The following is a 21,206-nucleotide window of genomic DNA, read 5'->3' on the forward strand; positions in this document are numbered from 1 at the left end:
TGCAATGTGGATTTCCTGGAAATCTGATGGGTGCCCGTCCCAGTGCCAGTGCCAGTGTCCCTGATGACATCAATTTTTGGTTCAACTATAAAATAATTCCAAGTTTCTCTACTGCGGCAGATGATATCATACCGGGTCCATGAGCGGCACGTGATTTGATTGCAGAAATCTCAATTTACCCCGCGACAAAGTGTGAGAACATTCGGAAAAAAGTTTAAAGTTCCCGCCCCAGACATTTTAAGGGGCTTAGACTAGACCAGACGCACGGAGCGTCATGGACCCACAACCAAGTCACCGATGAACGACTACTCGGTTTCGACGAAGACCGCCTGTGAGGCACCATGGTGGCCCAGTCGTTCTTCTTGGACAGCAGATGGGCGCTTATCGACTCGGTGAGGGTGTTAATCTGGTCCCTCAACTACATTTTATTCCATTTGAATGCATTCCAAAGATTCGCGCGCGCTAGTTTTGAAATTTTCGAGTATTTTCAACAGATGCTGCCCAAAAGTATGCAACACTTTCCGATCACTTACGGAGTTCCAGAATCAAACGCTACAGCGCCACTGCATAGCAAAACATTGCTGTTATCGAAATCGATTTTATTTGAAAATTTAAATCCGTTAAGAGATAGCATGGAAGACAAATCAAAAAATTAGTGTTCGACTAAAATGATGTGTTCCAACACAGCCAGCAAGTTAGCAATATTGGATCTAAAAAGTGTTCCAGCTCAAATAGGAGTTAGTTTGTCAAGTTAGTCACTTATCAAAGACTAATGTAAGCTCTTAAAGGTACAGGAAACGGTGGGCGTTTTTTTATACCCCATACTCAAAATGTGTATTGGGGTATATTAGATTTGTGTTAAAAGTGGATGTGTGTAACGTCCAAAAGGAATCGTTTCCGACCTCATAAAGTATATATATTCTTGATCAGCATCAATAGTCCGTCAGTCCGTCCGTCCGTCCGTCCGTCCGTCCGTCCCCTTCAGCGCCTAGTGCTCAAAGCCTATAAGGGCTAGAGCAACGATGTTTTGGTTCCAGACTTCTGTGATATGTCACTGCTACAAGAATATTTCAAAACTTCGCCTCGCCCACTTCCGCCCCCACAAAGGACGAAAATCTGTGGCATCCCCAAATTTTACAGATACGAGAAAACTAAAAACGCAGAATCAGAGAGAATCATTAATATTCGCGGCGTCTGCCAGAGAAAGCCACAGTGACTAAGTATCGGGTATAAATGTAGAGTTGCGGTCGCAGCAGCAACTCACAACGTTCCCCCTCGTTATTAATCTACGAATCAACAGGCTGATAATCGTATAAAAGATAACGTCGTTTTCATTGCATTCGATGTGTGATGTAGTCCAGTCCCTGCCGCAGTGTGTCACATTTCGTCGGCGGAGAACAACGCCAATCTTCGGAAAGTTGCCAGCAGGCAGTTCGGTGAATTACTGATTTTATTAAAAGGGAAAACACTTAGCAACAGCCATCTGCTTCTTACTCACATTTCTCGCCGAACGTGTCCGTATTTCGACTTCAAAATGTTTTCAAATTTACCACCGGAGATCATTGTTAAAGTGTTGGACTACCTTTTACTTGAAGACCAAATGCGATTGGCCCAAGTCAACCAGCATCTTCAGGACGCATTTGTCTGCCGCAATAAACGGGAGTTTAAGGAACTCAATGGATTTTTCTATGAAGAAAAAACATTGTCAGTTTTGCTGCCCCTATGCGGCTATATTGTTGTCGATCTTTTCTTAGAAATCGGAAGTAACCTAATTCTTAAAAACGTAGAAAAGTATTGCACTAACCTGGAAAAAGTTATGTTTTGGATTCGAAAAGAAACAAGTGTCACCGCGCTCAAATCCATTTTAAGCAAGGAGAGCCTAAGAACCATTAAATTGCATAATTTGACACGGGGAGGACTAGACAATATGCTCCAGTACATCAATACAGACTGCAAAGTGTTGAGTTTAGAGAACGTTTCACATGACGACCGTAAGATTTTTAACTAATCCCAAAAACTATTTGCGTTTAATTTTCTTTGAATTGATTTCAGTGCAACATTTGCCGCAACTGATTGGCTTGGAAGAACTGGAAGTTAATTTTCGGAAAAGTGACATGACGGATTTGTTTAAAAAATGTTTCTCTTACAAGAAACTGCGTGTCTTGAAAATTTGTATGTGCCGAATGCTAATGGGGGGGCCTGATTTTGTATTTCCTGAATTGGAAGAGCTTGAATTGAAACCTGTGTAAAACTCAAATCGTTGAAGTTGTGTTCCAATTTATATAATGATAAGGTAAACATTGTTAACATTATTGCACAGTGTGCACCCACCCTGGAACGTCTAGTTTTTATATCAAGAGAGACGTATAAGCCCCAATTTACTGCTCACCATTTGATAGAGCTTCTCAGAAAGTGTAGAACCATCGAATTTATTTATGTATCAGCTGATATCATAAGGAATGTATTCTTAAGAAACGAGAGCTCCTTTGTTGACGTTTTAAAGGAAAATGGTTTCAACGCAGAAAGACGTTTGGAAATCGGGGTGTACAGCTTTTCGGACAAGCAGGATGTGGTGAGTGTTTGAATACGAGTCATCCGAGTGGTAGTTGGCGGAAATTGATCATATCGGTTGTAGGAAAACCAAGTCCCAAACTCGGAAGCATGGAATTTCATCAAATGTATGCTCTACAGAAGCTAACATCCAGAGACCAGTACCGTGGAATCATGTCAGGGGTCCCCCAGTGAGGGTCCTGGCTTCCCAGCCCTGGCCATGGATCCGTTCCCATTTACGCACAATAATCAAACTCGAACTCGACTGCAGCTACAATGGCACATGGATTGACTTTGAGAGCGATATTTATAGCCACTTCATTGAGTTTATGGTGGATATGCTTGATTAGGGTTACTTATTGATAAGAATATTAAAGAAGAAACCCCTTTCATAGTCTTCTGTTTTGTCTGAACTCACAAACCACGAACCGAACTACTAGTTCACGATAACTCTCGACGATCGCAATTCGAAGCAACCGCTACATGTTTAACCGCTAAACGTGTTTTTCTGCCGTTCGATTTAAAAACGAAAAATATAGATGAATGCGGCATTCTGTTCCGCTTTAATGCAGCTTTAATTGATTTCGTTTAAGTACATTTTCTACTTGAAATATAGTTCTGGTCGCCTCGTCCTCTGATGAGGATCTAGGTAGATCTTTAATTTTGAATGCAACGCCCACGAATGTTAAGAAGCAACAAGTACAACCACTGGCACTGTTGCTGCGGCTGTTACTGGTTTCTGCCACTGCCTCTGCGGTCGCCACTGATGACATTTCGGCCAAGGTAACTCGAGAGCAACGCAGCGCCAGAGACCTCTCTCTCTCACCTCAGAGCCATTTACATTTTGCGCTCTGGCCGTACGAAAGCTTCTACGGCACATACATATGTACAATATACTGCGACGCCTCTCGGGGCGACTCAGCGTGCTCAGCGGCGCTCCACGGAGCTCTCCAAATTCAAGTCTCGGCCACAACTCAGAAGGTGTACGACGACGCGACCGAGAAGACGTGTGCGCTCTGGACATATTGATCTCAACGGTGCTTTTCATTGTAGTAGCTTGTCACGTATACGTATACGTACACTCGAGCTTTGTGTAAGTGTGTGAGTGTGTGCGAGCGAAAGATCACTCTTGACCGCGCCTTAAACGCCAAAGCGAATAGCGTCGTTGCGATAAAGCCCTCAGATCCGATCGAAATTGTGAACAAAAATGCAAAATAATGAATTAAAAGTGAATAAAACTGTGAAAACTTCAACAATTTGAGGAAAATATCATGTGCACGAATGTGAAAGAAGCCTAAAAGCTTCCAAAAAGTGAGGTTGTGTTGGTATTGGCTTGGCCAAAAAGTGTTACCAAACACACACACACACACACACACAGTGCCAGATACCAGTGCGCGGAGTACACAAAGAAAACGTACAAGAGGGAGAAAAACAGAGGCATTACCAAGACGGCGGGTTCTGGCCAAAAGAGATTGGGTTCTTGGCTTTGGTTTCGACTCGAGATATTTTCGTTATTCTTAGAGGGGAACACTATGGATTGGTAGAGAGTAGAGTGGGTCTCAGATCAGCCATGTGTAAAGATTGCTGTTCGAGACCACAACTTGAGAATTCTGCTGCGAACTGCTTTTACCTCTTCTTCGGCGCGTTGCACGCTTTCTTGCGTTTTGTGGACGACGATTGTTGTTTTTTTGTTCAGTGCCTAATTGCCACATCCGATCCACCAACATCTATGCCAATTTCTGTGGCCAATAAACTGCAACTTCAACTGTGCAAATGCGTTCAGCCAGCCGCAACGTTTTTGTTGCACTTGCCTCGCTCCCTCTCTCTCTAGCCCTCTCTTTTTTCTAAAGAGAGACAGGTTGCACCTCTGTAAGTTCCTCTGTTACTTCCGTTCTACATTATTACTCATCGGAAATTGTGTATAGGAAGCAGGCCGATGACGCGCCGGCCCTCGCCCCTCGTCACCCCTCGGTTACAGGAATTAAAAGTTCATTTCGCTTACGTGAAAGGAAGTCGGACATTATCAATCATTCGGAATACGTTCTTATAGATAAGGTGACCAGCAACGCAAAATAGTACAATAGATATTCTCAGTGCATTTTGTGGTGGAGCCCATAAATTCCCCTAGATACAAAAATATCTATAATAGAACATAATAAAAAAACAAAGACAGTGTTTAAGGTATAGAAAAGTATTGCGACCAAGGGATGTCCATTAGTTGGAGCTTTTGATATCTCGTAAAATGTGAAAACTTTTGTATTTTCACCAGAAATGGCAACCAGGAATTATACAAAACTCTAGCAATGAAGGACTACAGCTAGTATTTTTTGATTTTAGCTCAAATTCTCTTTTCTAAAGATTTTCTAAGATTTCCAATCCGAATTCCGATGTTCTGGGCAATGATATACCAAAACTATTATCTCTTCTTTCGGAGGTCACACAGAACCGCAATTATATAGTCTCCCAAATCTTTTCTTTCACATCAAAAAAGACATACTATGTATACAGAAAGGTAGCCAGATAGTCATTAAAAGATACCCTCCTGAAGAGGGTTTGCTTGTCAAACAGAAAATCCCCCCACAATATACCCTCTCACTCCGGCAGGGTATCAAAAGCTTGCTGGTCAATCTTATCATAATTTTAAGCATCAAGTCACATCATCAATGGCTGAATGAAAGAGTGAGAAAGAGAGAGAGCACATACTACTACATACCGATAAAGATAGAGATAGCATTAGGTGACTTATTGTGGGTTGTATTAGTCATGCGGCGCTCATCTCATTGATGCCGGCTAATGACTAACAAATACTAGATGCAAATTCGAGTTTAAAGCAAAATAGAAACAAAGCGAAAGCAAATTGAACAATGATGAGGCGGGGAACGAGCCTCAAGCTACCATCAAATTGTTTAGGTAATTGAATGGTGGCCACAAATGTGGTCCAACGGGTTGTTGAACCTCTGAAAGAACGGAAACTAAATTAAATTGCTGTAAAATTGGTCAAAAACAGCCGCACAGCAGGAAAACCCTTTCGAATGGCCAACCCACTGAGTGAAAGCTCGAACTAGAAATACACGGAATAGAAGAGAACTACGGGAATTTTGAGGTTTTACAAGAGTCGAAATATGATATTATTTGAATATGAAATTGAACCAAGGCTGCAAGGGTGTTATTGGGGTACAAAATTAGTTGGGATAAAAGATAATTTTATCTGTAGGATTATGGTAATAAAGTTTTCTTGGAGGCTTTGAAGAACTTTCGTGTTTTGAAAAACTACAGATATTTTTCAAAATTATTAAAGTATTTGGATACTTTTCTTGAATTTCTTTGGAACAGATTTCTGATCTCTTTACAGAGATCCAAGTACTCTAGTGTGTTCGTCGGGACACATATGGAATATGTATGGAATTTACCTCATTAATACCCCAAAGATTCAAGTAAAAAGTTCAATCGATATATCCTTTGTGTCATTTAACTAATTTCATCAGAAAGTGAATTGCTTTTAGCACCTAATACCAATCCAAAAGTTCCATTAAAGCACTTAATAGATTGTTAAAAACTTTTTACAGATTGTTCCAATATTAATGGTCACTCTGGTAAAAAAAAACATGTATATCCATGCCATAAAATACTAGTCAGGAGTAAGAGCAGACCTAGCCGCACTCCCGGACCCCCTCTTAACGTTCACTTGGCTTTTGTGTTGAACGCAAAATGCCAAACCAAACTAAAGTTAATAAACCCATAAAAAGGCAGACAATAAACTTTTGAATGCACTTCAAAACGCAGTCACTGCAACAGCAACGGCAACGGCAGTAACAACGTTCAACATTCAACGTCAACGACTTGCATCGCTTGCAGTTGAGTCACATCCAAGAAAAGATACAATCCACACACGCATCGCTTGCCTCCAAGCCACTTTGCATATTCGATAAATGTAAAATGCTGGTTGCCCCAAAAGATACCTAGGAGTAGGGGGTAGGGGGGTGTTGTCAGAGGTGGAAATGCTTTCTTCTTTCTTACGCACACGTAACGCCACAAAGAAGACGAAGGAGAAGATGCAGTAGAAACAAGAAAACAGACAGAAACAACAGAGGAACATCAGATCTCGAGGAACGAAGCTCTCGGATACCCTTGCAGATTGATCTTTTATATGATTTGGGAAGGGGAAACTCCCCTAGAATATTGATCAAACTTTTATAGCTATGAAAATACTCCCTAAACTATAAGTATTGGAGTTTGTTTGGATTAATCTTTAGAAAAAAACTTTATTTAAGTATACAAATACTTGCTATAAGACGGACATGGACGGACCTATGACATGATTTTAAGATTATTAGCTATGAAGTTAAGGATATTGGAATTTCTCACATATATTTTACTATCGACGATCGTATTTCCCATTCGATCCTTCATATTCGATCGATTAATTTGTATCCTGTATTAAAAAATACAAGATTTATTCAAAGTTTCAGGGTAATTATATTGTATACCCTAAAAGGGGCTCGTCAGTTAGTCCGATCAAAAGTACAATATATGTACATATGTTTCCCAAAATGCATTCTTCTCTCCCTTACAAAACTCTTCGGAAAACAATAATACCCTTTCGGGTAGGGTATACCAAAAAAAAACTTGCAGTGCGTGCGTCGCTCTCGCTCTGGCTCCTCTCTTTATTCGGTGGCTCTCTTTCTGGCATGAATGAAATGCCTACACATTTACAGTTATTTTATAAAAGCGCTGGTGAGGGAGAGGGGGTAGGGGTCTACAATATTTAACATGTTGTTGTTTTGTTCGGTTGCTTGGCGTCCACTCCGCTCTTTCGCTCTCTCTCCCCCTATATCGCTTTCTCTGTCTCGCTGCCTTGCTGTGCCCCCACTCAGTCGCTCTCTCTCTCTCTCTCTCTTTCTGTAATGCACGTAATATAATATATGGAAACCCTGTTGGAGCTCAGTCGTCACAGTCGCTGCTAACGGTTCTTTGCGTATAGACGTGTTTTTTTTTTGTTTGTTAAGGCACGATACAAACAAAAGCTGCGTGAGTGGGTTAGCGGGGGGAGCGGAAGGGGGTTGGGGAGTGCATTGGTATTTGTGTGTTGTGGCTTTTTGTGTGTGTTTGTTGTTCTGTGGGATTGGTAATATTTTCGGGCCCTGTTTTCCGTTGCGGCTTATCAGAGTTGTTAACAATGCAAGAGACGACGACGGCCTCTTGCCACAAAATTCTCAGGTTTCGGTTGGGAAATCTTCGAGAGGAAAAACATAGAGCTCCCCAGCAGAGAATGTTGTGAGGTGTTAACTGATGGAAGAATGCATGGAAATCGAAATTAATATAAAAAGTGGGAAAATTGTTAGGAAAAAAAGATGAGCAGGGGAACGCTGAAAGTTGTAGAGAAAATTCGGTGAAAAAAACCGAAAAAACGGCACGTATAAGTTATTTATGTGATTTTCTATTATAAAAAACGAACATTTTGTACAAATTAATATGAGAATTAACAGAAAGTGTGACTAAATAAATTTTAAAATTATTTTGAAACTAAACAATAAATTTTCGATGGAAAATAAATTATAAAGAAAATAAGAAAAAAAATCGAATGCAACTGAGAAGCGACAAAATACACGTTTAAACGACATTCAAAAGTTTAAAAAGTGTTCAAGTTATCAAATAAAACAATTAAAGCTAAAAATGAAATTCAAAAAAGTTTACGAAACCATAAAAATATGAACAAAAATAATACCTAACAAAATATGTAAATTATATGAAAGTGTATGAAAAATAATAAATATTTCAGTGAAATGTAATCAAAAATTATAAAGAAAAAAAATTAAATATTTTATTCCCTTTACTCCATCCAGCTTTTTAAACAACAATCCAACTGCCATGGAAAATATGTAAAAAATAGTTTAGTGCAACGAATAATTTAACGCGAAATTAAACGATATTCAACGATAAGGAAAAGTGATTTAAAAACAATGCACAAATGAAGCTGCAACGACATAAAACGAACTGTCACAAATCACAAAGTCAACAAACACACTGCCTGCCGCCCACTGCCCCACAATGGGGCAGCAACAACATATGGCTCCTGCTGCTGGGGGCCCTGCTGCTGTTGTCCTCGTGCCAACTGGGTCGCGCCCAACAGCCCCAACAGGGGCTGCCCCCAGCAGACACCGAGGTGGAACTGCTGCAGGAGAATGATATCGAGTTCGCCAGTCTCGATGGCGCCACACAACTTCTACCCGCCACAAGGGCACATTCGGGAGACGCCACCATGACGCCGCCGCCGCCGCCGCCGCTGTCGACGCCAGTCCCGCTGACATCATCGTACACGGAGCTGCAGGGTGGCGAAATCCTCAGCGAGCGCACTCTCCGGCGCAGCGAGAGCCCGTACCTGGCGCGCGACGACCTCGAAGTGATGCGCGGGGCACGCCTGACCATCGAGCCGGGGGTCACCATTGAGTTTGCCCCCACCAAGGGCCTCAAAATAAAGGGAGTTCTCCAGGCAGTGGTAAGTTTTGAATGGAATATAAGGAATATACCAATGAGGCCTTTGAAAATGTAGTCTTTATTTATTTATACCCTTTCCGTTTAGATATTGGGTTTAGATGGGATAGTGGGAAGAATGGTTGGAGATTAGGTAGATTTTCTTGGTTTAATTCAAATATTTTTGATTGAGTGGAAAATTTGTTTCTTTACTTTTCTTTTCTTCTTTAGTTTCTTTGATTTAAGGAAAGAAATATCTTATTGATATCTTTTCTTTTAATATTGAGTATTATTAATATCTTTAAAATAGAATAGAACTTAACAATAATATGATAGAAATCCAAAGAAGTTGTATTATATTTTAATGAATTAAGATTCTTTTAGAATTCCAAAGAGAGTTTATGATCTTACTGCTTCTACGATCCATAAAACTTTGTAGCTTGTTGCGGCTTCAAGAATGGTTATATTTCCCAACTGCAGGGTACTCCTCGAATCGACTTTGCTACCATTCCCGTAGGCACCTGTAGGCACCTTTTTTGCGAATGATTAAGCGAGGGGGCACCTGTTGCTATCAGAGGAACCTGCTCGGCGAATGAGTAACCCAAATGATAGATAAGCCCCACACACCACTGTCGTAGCGGAGTTCGCTCAATGTTGACTCTATCGGAGGGGCGATAAGATTGCGATTGTCTGATTTACACATTTTTCGAGAGGGGGAGATCCAAATTCCATATGGAGCGAGAGCACGGGCCGCAAGTAGTGGTAGGTTAGGGCGACAGGGCATGCGCAATGGCCGGGGCTGTGACTGTGGCTGTGGCATGTGGCAAGTGGGTCACCAAGTTCAGGCGACAAACGACTTCCTTCCAATTACCGTTCCAACATCAAAGAGCCATGGTTGCATTCACTTTGCATGTTGTTCCGTTCTTTGAGAGACGCTTAATCAGCGGTCAAGGGGTCATTAGGGGTTAATTAGATTTAAGTGAATGTCGGAGTCGCATAATTGACAAATTCATAAACCATAGACCCAAAGGGAAATGATTAAATTAGCTCTCGCTCTCTAGCTCTGAGCTCCTCCCTTTCTTGAGATGATCTTCCAAAAAATATTGAACTACTTTTTCACACTTTTTTTTTTTTTTTTTTTTTGGGGATATGCAAAACAGCCGTGAGTCATGTGTTTTTTTGTGGGTTAAGAGTTCACTGGTGTTTGTCTTTAATTAAAGAAAATTAACTTTTCTTGGGGTGGGCGACTGTCTGTCTCAAAAGAGATATCTCTCCATATATTGAAGATCTTCTTGATAGACACTGCATAGGTGTTAATTGATGATGATGATGTATACTATGTATTTTTCCAAATGATTTTCATTGGCAAACGAAGGCCAAATGGCGAGAAGATATCATAATTGAAAATGAAAATAATTGCAAGACTCGCGAGAGCAGAAAAGTCAAAAGTGAAAATGTGTGCGCGAACTGGGAATGAAACCACACAAAAGCGTCAAAGAAGAGAGTTAATAACAGAGATACAGATACAGTTTCCAGAGGTCGCACGTTTTCATAATTTGATGAGTTTTTTCCTAAGCAAATTACTCGTTTTTAAAGCTTTTTTTTGGTGGGAAGAAACACAAATATTTGGGAAGGTAATTAAAGGTAGTAAAAATAAAATCTTACCTTAAGATTGCGATATAAGACTTAAATATTCCATGTCCGATGAGCATTTAACCCTAGAAAGAAATGGGTTTAATTGGAATAATTTCAGAATTTATTTGGTTTCAATATCTATTGAGTATTTTATATATTGGATAGAAGTTCATTCTCTTACATATAGAGGGCTAAAGAGTTGGCGTGTCTCCAGTCTCCTGGTTTTTAAAATATTTTCCACAAACGTTAAACAAAAATAAAAATAAAATTTTTTTAATAAATTAATCAGTTTTCTATAGATTGCCTAATTTTTATAAGCCTGACTTCTTTGTACGTTTTCTTACAATTTTTAAAACGAAAAGTGGTCTTTAACTTGTAACGCAATAAATTCTGTAATTTCCTTAAATATTATATATACATATGTATCCATATAGCTGGATAATAGCTTTAGTTTCCTTTGGATCTGTGTACTCCATAGTTTTCAGAATTAAAGGATATATTTTTACTATTTGTAGACTTTTTTCCTGGCCCAATACTCCGATTCTTCTCAGCTTCGAATTGTTATTAATTTTTACTCTCCTTTCCAGGGCACCCCAACAGAAAGAATTGTGCTGAAGTCGCAAGGCAATACAGCAAACTATAAAATGGAGCTGCCCGATGACCAGGAGAAGGGCATACGTCTGGTAGATGGACCCACTCCCGTCGAGGGAAGACTGCAGCTGTACCACAAAGGTGCCTGGCGATCAGTGTGCTCCAACTCTAGAAAGTAGGCCAACACAGGCTAATAAAAGTCCCCGAATATCATAGTAATAAATACATTCCATTTCCAGTTGGACCTTGGCCGATTATGGTGTGGCCTGCAAGCAGTTGGGCTATAGAGGCGGTCGCTTCTGGAACTGGGTGGAAAGGACGCCAGGATACTATCCGCGACTGCTTTACGAGCAGCCCAAGTGTCGGGGAGGAGAGAACCAGCTGGTGGACTGTGCCTGGAGCTCCCGGCAGATGGGAGCCGGAGCCTGCGATTACCACAACGACTTGGGTATCCAATGCCAGCCGGTTCATGCCGAGCCCCTGGGACATTGGCGTGGCATCTACTTCGATAATGCACCATCCACAAAGGCCCTGGGAAGGGACAACACCGTGTACGCTGCCCGTTCGGAATCACGTCTGAAGTATGTGGACATAATACGAGCAGGAAACGGCGAGGGTTTCAGTGCGAAATCCGCTGTGGAAGTCCAGGGTTTGCCCCCGCAAATGGAGCATGTGGTGATCAGTCACTCGGCCTACACGGGATTCAACAGCACCCTTCCGTGGGCAGGATTCAACCTGCAGAATGTCACCGTGCGAAAGAGCAACGGCATCGGAGTGTTTGTCAATTCCAGCCAGGGATTGGTGCAGCTCGATGGCTGCTCGATTGTGGACAATGCGGCAGATGGTGTCAAATATGTGGGCCACGATCTGCGCGGCACAGAGCGGAAGGACCGGGCGAGCATCTATGACTTTTGCACGCTGCCCACGACCTCGGGGCAAACGTACCCCATTTCACTGTCCTTCACCCAGAAATACTATGCCGGCTCGGCCAAGGAGTGCGGCAAGTACTTCTTCACGCGTCCCGGTTACCTGTTGACCCTACACTTCGAGCACTTTGTCCTGATGCAAAACGAGACGGCCACCGTGGAGATCTACGACGGAGCCTCCACCAACGATCGACTGCTGTTCCAGTGGCAGGCGAGAAACTCCACGCGGCCACAGAGTGTGACCACCACCAGGGAGAAGATGTTTGTCCGGATACGTGCGGATGCCAGGCAGGAGATGAATGGCTACTTCCGGATCACCTCCGGCGACTCAGTGGCCTACGATCTGAAGGTTTCCCAATCCACGGTGGAGGATAATGGCGGCCGTGGCGTGGCCATCGACAACATCCGCTCGAAGATACACGTGCACAGCAGCTCCGTCTCCGGCAATGGCCATGTGGCGGGTGTGCATGTGACCAGCGGTGCCGGAGATGTGAACATCACCAGCTCCAACATCAGCTTCAACAATGGAGCCGGTGTGAACATCACGTATTATGGAGGAAACAGGAACATCTCGCGGTCGGCGCTGACGGCCAACAAGGGCTATGGAGTGGCCACATGGCTGAATCACACCACGGAAATCGATCGAGTGGAGTACATACCCTTCAATCAGACCAGCGTGTTGGAGTACTCGCAGATAGGAGGGAACCTGGAGACGGGTGTATTCCATGGCAACTTTTGCCGCCCCATTTGGGTGAACATCACCGGCAACAGCTTCAACGGGAGCCAGCAGAACGATGTCTTCATCGAGTCCTGCTACCAGGCCACGGCCAATGGTCTGCCGAACATGCAGCTCCAGCTGGGACACAATCAGTTCAAGTACTCCCAAGCAAACTCCATAAACCTAAGTCCCGCCCTGAATCTCCAGGGAAGGATCGAGTTCAACGTGTTCCGCTTTGGCTCCTACGGATGTCTCTATGTGAACAACGATTACATTTATCCGGAGTTCAACTATTTCCCCGTAAAGCTAATCATTCAAAGCAATTACTTCATGCGGAACAGTGGTGTCCACGTGGTGTCCTTGGGTCTGTCGCCCTACAGCCGAGCAGAGGTGCAGTACATTCTCTTCACGCGGAACTTCGTGCGGAGCAACAACATTACGGAGGCCTTTGGACCGCTGATTGCTGGCAGTGAGGGCTCTGACGGTGCGGGCAGACTCAATCCCAGATCTCGGGTGGCAGCTCCCGTGGTTGTGGGCTCCAGCAATGTGGACATCTTCCGGAATATCCTCCACAATCTGGACTCCATGTACGAGATTGGCTCACAGCTGACGGACCAGAGCAAGATCATTAATGCCACCTGCAACTGGCTCGGACACACCGACGAGAATCGCATCTATGCGAGACTCTTCCATCGCAATGATCGCTATAATCTGGCAAAGATCAACTACATTCCCTACCTGCTGCACAGCTCTAATCCTGGATCCACTGCCATGATCACTGTGTCGACTGTGGTGCCTCGATTCTTCCACGAAGGCAGCGATGTCATCGGAGGCGAGGTGGATGGCCAGGATATGGTCCCGGCAGGCACTTACACGGTCACCAAGGACATCAACATTCGGCCAGGAGGAAAGCTCATCCTGCAGCCAGGAACTACGCTGAGATTCGAGCCCAGTGTCGGGATGATGGTGGCAGGCAAACTGGAGGCAAGAGGTCGCCGACCCGACGACATACTCTTCACCCTCAAAAGGGAGACCATCATTGGGGAGCACAACGATACGGAGACCGTCGATTTGGACAGCGAAACGGAGGCCATTGACATGGAAACGGAGGTCATTCCCTCCGATGGTGTCCCCAGGATTCCGGTGCGTCTTGTGGGTGGTGCGGGCGCCAATGAGGGAAGGCTACAGATGTACATCAAGGGGCGCTGGGGCACCGTCTGTGATTATGGCTGGAGTGTGCTGAACGCTGCTTTGGTGTGCCACCAATTGGGTTACTCCCTGAATCCCCAGGATTGGCGACTACTTCGCTCACAGCTGCCGAGTGCAGGCACCTCCGAGGACATCCTGGTGGCCAATGTGCGGTGCACACTTCAGGATAAAGACGTCACAAAGTGCAGGGCGGAGTACGAGTTCGAGAACACGTGCAGCCATGAAAACGACGTGGGTTTGCGGTGCTACGAGGGTGCCTGGGCGGGCGTACGCTTCAGCATGCTCGCGGAGAGAGCAGACCTTCAGTATGTGACCGTCGAGAAAGCAGGACTCTTCGACTACACCACGAATGCCTTCCGGCCGGCCGTGCAAATGGATCATGCCCGTCACAATCTGGAGAACGTGCGAGTGGTGAACAATCTTCAGGATGGTCTGGGCATCATCTATGCGGACATTTATGCTGGCAAGTCGGTGAACAACATCAAGAACTCGGAGTTCTCTGGCAATCAGGGCAGCGGCATCAGCTTCAAGCAGTTGGATTTCCGCATCTCCGGCTCCATCATCAAGGAGAACCGTGGCAGTGGCATCACCCACGATGCGGTGATCTCAGCACTCGATCAGAAGGAGATCGGCGGATGGTTCAGCATGGCCACGGACTTCAACGCCTACGACACAGACTACGATCCGTATTTGCTGCCCCATGAGATAGCCAACATCGATCTGGGCACCTTCGAGCACAAGTATATTCGCACCGAGGAGCTCTTGGGACAGTCCATCAGTCGGAAGATTGTGGTCCAGTGCCCTGCGGGCTACGTGATAGGCATACAACTCCTCAATCCCATACACAATCTGTCGACGGAGAGCATCAGCATCTTGAATGCACGAACGGAGAATATAAGGAGCGATCTGTGGCAGGTGAAGCGCGACCTGAATGTCTTCCCCGTGACAAGCAGCAGCTACGGCATCATTATTTACTACGAGAGTGGCCTACACGCCCTGGGTGGAGCTGTCCTTATGCTGAGTACAGTCACGGCACCCGTTCAAAACATACGTAACCGGATTGTCAGCGGACCAGTGCCCACCCTCCTCATACGATCCACAAAGATCCAGAAGAATCTGAGGGGCATAACCGGCATTTACTACAACCGATATATAGGGGACAATGGAGAGAACTATCTGCGAAAGGCCAACGAATCCATACGTCTGATCAACTCGGAGCTGAGCTACAACGATCACGAGGCGATTCTCATTCGGTCACCCTTTTGGGACGTGATATCCAGCAATCTCTCAGAGGTCACCATCCACGTGAACGGATCTTTGATCTCCCAGAACGGTCATGGCATCCGTCAAATGTCCAAGGATCTGCGCTCTTCCAACAATCTCTTCCATTATGTGATACAGGACACCACCGTGGAGCAGAACACCCACGGAGGCTTCCAGGTGGCTCTGCCGTACGTCTGGCAGTACAACGAGAACTTCACGCACTCCATTTACTTTGGGAACAGCACCTGGCAGCGGAATCGCGACTTTCACATATCCGTTCATGGCCACTATACCGTGTTTAATATCACCTCGAATGTCTTCAGGGAGAACAATTGTCCGAACGCTCTGATAGCCCTCGATGGCATGGAGAAACGTCTGAAATTCGACAATAATCGTTTTGAATCGAACAACGCGAAATTTGTGCTGCTCTTTAAGGCTGATTCGCTGAGTGAAATCATCGGACAGGTGCCCGCCAGCATAGAATACAACAGCTTCAAGGGCAACAAGATTGTCACCTTCACTGCCGACTACAGACATCACTATTTGAAGGCCGTCAGGAAGCTGCGAAAACAGCATCGTGTGCCCACCGCTGTGATCCGTTTGGATGGTGTCCAGAACGTGAGACTCTATCGAAATCTTATATCAGAGAACGACATGGACTACAACCTGGTGGCGGGTGTCAGATCCGCCAGATTGAACAACTATTTTGAGGCGCGAGAGAACTGGTGGGGCACCAGGGACACCACCCATATAGAGTCCAAGATCTTTGACTTTGACAACTGGAACGATCATGCGGATGTGATATATCAGCCGTTCTTGATCGAGGATAGCTACGACGCGAGTGTCTCCGTGGTGGTGCCTTTCAATCGGGACCAGGAGATCGATCTCTATACGTATCGTGGCGGCAGGGTCTACAAGGATCTGACGCTGCTCAAGCAGAGCTCTCCCTACTACATATCGTCGGATATCACAGTGATGCCTGGCAAAACCCTGACCATCAATCACGGCGTGACCATGGAGTTTGAGCCGAATGTGGGTATCCTCGTTCTTGGAACTCTAATGGCCATTGGCTACAAGGAGTCGCCGATTGTGATGCGTCCCTTCCGGAACGCCACCCGCGAGTCCATGGTGGAGGCACAGCCCCGGAAGCGTGCCCTGGAGGATATGAGTGCGGCTCTCACCGATTTCGATTCCATTCGATTGTGCACCAGTGCCAACAACTGCACGGGGGAGGCGGACGGACTGTTCGGCCTGAATGAGGGATTCCTGGAGTACTTTAATCACACGACACTGCAGTGGGTGCCCATATGCGATGGTCGCTTCACCGAACGCAATGCCCAGGTCGTCTGCCGGGAGCTGGGCTTCGATCCCCTGAATGTCTACTATGGTCACGACAGGCGCATTGAGTTCCACACGAACTCGCTGACTCGCATTTGGTCCTGGGTGCAGCCCCTGGAGTGTCGTGGCGATGAAGAGCGCATGGAGGACTGTGCAGAGCGGCTGAATGGTCAGCTCTACGGGCACCGTCACGAGTGCAAGTGGGACGATGTCTATGTCTTCGTGAGCTGCAATAGTGTGGCCGACGATGAGGTCTACTGGGGAGGGGTGCGTTTCGCCAACTCAAAGTTCGAGGAGATCCAATACGAGCATCGTCTGCACAACACTCGCTCCCATGCCCGTCTTCCTTTGAGGGAAAGTCAATTGGAGTACGTGAAGATCGAGCAGGCGGGTATCCTGCACAATCACAAGGCAGCCGCCATACAGGCCATCCACAAGAATCCCACCATAAGTTCCGTGAGCATCGAGAACTCGGCCAATCACGGCATCAATCTGATTGCGCCCAGTGGCAAGCTCAATCTCAATCATCTGAACATCAACAAGACCCTGGGAACAGGCATCAGCATTGTTTCGCTCACTGGAGAGGGACGGGACAGCGATGAATCCAGCTTTTCGCCATTGAAAAATCTCGATCTTCCCTACAAACTCTTCTCGTTGGTGGACATCTGTGATCCCCAGAAGGTGCTGGACATCGAAGAACGCATGCTCATCTACTACAAGTACGACAATAATCCGGTCAACTGTGTGAAGATCTTCACCTCTGCCTTCCGCGCCAAACCCATTGGATTCCGCCTGCTTCAGTCCAATCTGTTTAATCACTCAAAGCTCTACGGCAGGACGGACTTTATCAAGTTGTACGACGGCGATATCTACAATGTGACCGCCACGTATCTGGGGAAGATCGAATCGGATACGGGCAACCAGCGATCCTTCTTCAAGACCAAAGGACCAACGATGAGTCTCCAGCTGGTGGCAAGTGGCGCCCCAGAAACCCATGGTTTTATAGCGGAAGTGGTCACGGTGCCCATCTCCACTTTGGGACAAAGTAAGCTCTAGAATACCCATATATATTGGCCCTTTTAACCCTTGATTTCTTACAGATCGCGATGCCCTGCACAACATCACGGATACACACATCTCGGGAGCCATGAAGGGTGCTGTTAGCTATGCCTCGGCGGGTGAAGTGACCCCCACACTGACCCTAATTGGAAACCGTATTGAGAAGAACTGTCGCCAGTTGTATGGCAACTTTTCCACCTGCGCCTCGGCCCTGAATTTGGATGTGCAGAACATGAACTCCATGTACTTTATGGTGGGTAAAACTAATCATTGAAACAGCTCAATATCTGATCCCTCTTCCTCTCTCTCCTCTTGCAGAACAACCTCCTTTTGGAGAACCAGGGCGGGCTACGCATTCGCGCTGACTCGCGTGGCTCCGCCACATCCCTGAGAGGGTTCATCCATCACAATCTCTTTATGAGGAATCGCAATCGTCCCGCTCTTTATGTGGAAGGACGCCAGTCGTCTCCCTACCAGGAAGTGGAGCTCTATCGCAATTACTTTGCCCAGAACATGGCTGGCTACGAGGATGTGATTAGGCTGTGCCAAGTGGTCTCCAACTTCAGCTACAACTATGTCCACAGCAACATCGGTGGCCGCATCATGGAGGTCTCTGGTTTCGAGAAAGTCCGCCTGCAGATCTATCAAACCACAGCCCATAATGGTTTCTATAGGTAAACGATCATATGCTTATAATATTCAAAGAAGTTTGTCTAAAATGTATCCTTTCCTTGTAGAAATGTCGCCACCAATTGGATGACTAGGGCCACGGTTGTGGCCGGCACCGCAGGTCAGCAATATGTGGATAATATCTTTGAGAACTACGAGAACGATTATGAACTGCTGACTGTTAATAATTCCATGTAAATATGTGATTTAATATAGTCTTAAGCAAAAGGCTATGGAGTCGATTTTCTAGCCCTTTTATTCTTTTGAAATCTTCTTTCTTTATATCTAAATAATTCGATAAGTAGTTTCTTTATATCTCGACTCCTGAGCTCTTTTTCTACCTCTTCTTTGTGGGAACTTTACTAATTTCTTTCCTTGATCTATTTTTCTTCTTTGTCTATTTGTAGTATGAGTTTTGACTATGAAAACAGGTAAGATATATCTATAAAAACTCCTCTAAGAACCCCTGCTAATGTATAAATCTCACCCCTAGGACCTTTGAAACCTGGAGTTCGAGGATCGATGCCCGTCACAACTATTGGAGTTACAATAACACTATTTCGGTACAGTCGCGCATAAAAGATAAATCAGGTTAGCTCTTCGATAAAAATATCTCTTTTTTACGAATATTTTACCCTTCGAATGCCTTCCAGATGATCCCATGCTGCTGGAAGTCCTGGCCGTGCCCTTTCAAATGAACAATGAAACCATTTTGGATGGCAAATGTCCACCGGGTTGGGGTCTGGTCCACGACACATGCTTCATTTATGTTGGGGCGCCAATGACCTTCCACGAGGCGCGTGACTTCTGTCGCTCGGAGAACTCCACAATGCCGTTTATCAGAACGGATCAGACCACGTTGTGGAAGTATCTGCAGAGCCAGATGCGGCATCTGAAGTATCCCGAAAAGGTGTGGATACAGGACTACAATCACATCGAGCGCTGCACGAGCTTCGTGTTCGGGGAGATCGAGGTGGAAGACTGTGCCAAGGAAAGGGGCTTCATATGCGAAATGGATCCAAGAGTAAGTCTATTCAGCAGAGGGAATCCTGAGCTTTAATTCATGAATCCCTTTTTCCCTAGGTAATCATTGATCCCTTGTCCTGGCGTGCTGACATTTTTGCCATTAGTATTATCTCGGCCTTTGTGCTGGCCATCATCCTGCTCATTCTGGTGGCCTTCTGCTGGTTCGCCAAGTCCAAGCATCGTCATGTGCAGCGCCTCCAACGGAGGAACAGCATCCGGCAGAGTCTGCGGAGTCTCAACAGCATCGATCCCCAGGGATCACTGCGAAGGCGACCCAATTATGTATGATTTCAGAGACCCTTTCTTTTCGTTTGAATTTAAGTTGATTTTTGTTTCGTTTCGTTTTCTTACCCTTTGGTTCCATCATCCTCATCATCATCGTTATCAGAATATGTCCAGCAATGGCACTCTGTCCAAGAGCCAGGACTACAAGCAGATGGTGGCCAATGGTTCCATCGATTCCATGGACAAGAGTGTCCTCAGCTCTGAGGCGGGCAGCTTCGAGGGCTACGAACAGAAGCCCCACTACAATGAGTATGTGAATCAGAATGCCCTGAGGCCAGCGCAGGCGCCACAGGATCATCACCAGCAGTCCTCCTCCCCCCACAAGGTGGCCACCATTTCCAAGGCCACGGGCCATCGGGCACGCGCTGCAGCCGCCGCTGCGGCCCTCGAGCCATCGGATGCGTTTGAGTTGAGTTACCGGAACGAGGGCTTCCGGGATAACTCCACGTATGGCGGCGGAACCAGGGCAAACTCAATAAGCACCAGTGTGGCCGAGGACACGCCCATTATCCATCAAACGGATGCGGAAGGAGAGGAGGTGGGCTCCGATTACTACGGCAATGCCAGTACCCTACCCTTGAGAACGGACACAGGTGGCAGTAGCACGGGGGGCGTGTCCCGAGGCAGACGCGGTCAACCCGGCCTGGCGTTCCTCAGCGAACTGAAGCAGAATCTGCCAGAGTATCAGCGGAGCTCCCACAGCAGCTTTATGCCACAGAGGAGCAGCGGCGAGTCGCTGCCCTTCGACCAGAAGTTGGATCAATTCAACTACTCCACAGAGTCATCGCTGTACCGCCCGGCGCCCTCAGTGCCTGCTGTCAAGACGCCGCAGCAGCAGCAACAGGATATGCGGCGTCCGGACTCGTACTATACGGCCGTAAGAAGCAGCAAGGCGCCCACATCACACTACCGGTCACCCCGTCCGTTGGCACATCCGCCTGCGGCGCCCACGGCACAGGCGCGGCCCAAGACTGTCTACCAGACGGCCTCCGAGGAGTCCTCGCCCACGACGCCCTCGCCGCTGGCCGTGACCAACTCTTACCATCGATCCAAGTCGGAGGCTCTGCTGGAGACCGATTTCGATCACGATGATGGTTCCGGGGGACTGCAACCGTTGCAGACGAACGGACGGAGTCACAGTCAACCCCTGGAGACGGCTATGTGAGGAGTTTGGCTCCACTTCATACTCTATTTGCCCCTAAGCATCACTTCACTTCCTAGTTTTTAGTTTTGCATTGAACGAACCCGAAACGAGATTATGCTAGCCGACACGATCGATATTGAGAGACGAAGACGCCCGCCCGTTGTTTTTTGTGGTATACTTAGATCATTCCATCCATTAGTTATAGTCCAAATTTAATTATAATCGAAACGAGAGCAAACAAAATACGAATTAGCCTTAAGTTGTTGTAAATAAACATAACAGAGAAAATGACTAAAAATTAAAAGAGAACAAGAAGTCGTTT

The 21,206-nt window shown here is 45.9% G+C and overlaps 1 protein-coding gene and 1 long non-coding RNA gene across 3 annotated transcripts; both read left to right on the forward strand.

Annotated features, from left to right (window-relative positions):
- The first annotated feature begins 1,366 nt into the window (after positions 1 to 1,366).
- On the forward strand, positions 1,367 to 3,013 carry LOC108161599. The gene is made up of 3 exons (XR_001775482.2): positions 1,367 to 1,991; positions 2,053 to 2,572; positions 2,636 to 3,013. It is a non-coding gene; the product is annotated as an uncharacterized LOC108161599 (long non-coding RNA).
- Positions 3,014 to 3,531: 518 nt separating this feature from the next.
- Positions 3,532 to 21,180, forward strand: LOC108162704 (protein bark beetle). 2 transcript variants are annotated; one of them, XM_017297559.2, is made up of 12 exons: positions 3,532 to 3,643; positions 8,394 to 9,046; positions 11,244 to 11,422; positions 11,487 to 17,746; positions 17,802 to 18,013; positions 18,079 to 18,434; positions 18,498 to 18,623; positions 18,837 to 18,860; positions 18,923 to 19,020; positions 19,083 to 19,453; positions 19,513 to 19,737; positions 19,844 to 21,180. In XM_017297559.2, exons 2-12 carry the CDS (start codon positions 8,519 to 8,521, stop codon positions 20,903 to 20,905), a joined length of 9,441 nt encoding a protein of 3,146 aa, XP_017153048.1. In that variant the 5' UTR covers positions 3,532 to 3,643; positions 8,394 to 8,518; the 3' UTR covers positions 20,906 to 21,180. The 2 variants fall into 2 exon arrangements, with proteins under 2 accessions (XP_017153048.1, XP_017153049.1); XM_017297560.2 differs by lacking the exon at positions 18,837 to 18,860.
- The last annotated feature ends 26 nt before the right edge of the window (positions 21,181 to 21,206 follow it).

This window comes from Drosophila miranda, chromosome 4 (genome assembly GCF_003369915.1).
Source record: "Drosophila miranda strain MSH22 chromosome 4, D.miranda_PacBio2.1, whole genome shotgun sequence".
NCBI classification, from domain to species: Eukaryota; Metazoa; Arthropoda; class Insecta; order Diptera; family Drosophilidae; genus Drosophila; species Drosophila miranda.

What these genes read in the sequence shown, in the direction of transcription:
- LOC108162704 (XM_017297559.2), top strand. Translation starts at nt 8,519, where the DNA reads ATGAAGCTGCAACGACATAAAACGAACTGTCACAAATCACAAAGTCAA. An exon ending in CTGACTGTTAATAATTCCAT is followed by an intron (nt 18,624 to 18,836) that starts GTAAATATGTGA and finishes GTCTATTTGTAG; the next exon opens with TATGAGTTTTGACTATGAAA. An exon ending in GCGCATAAAAGATAAATCAG is followed by an intron (nt 19,021 to 19,082) that starts GTTAGCTCTTCG and finishes AATGCCTTCCAG; the next exon opens with ATGATCCCATGCTGCTGGAA.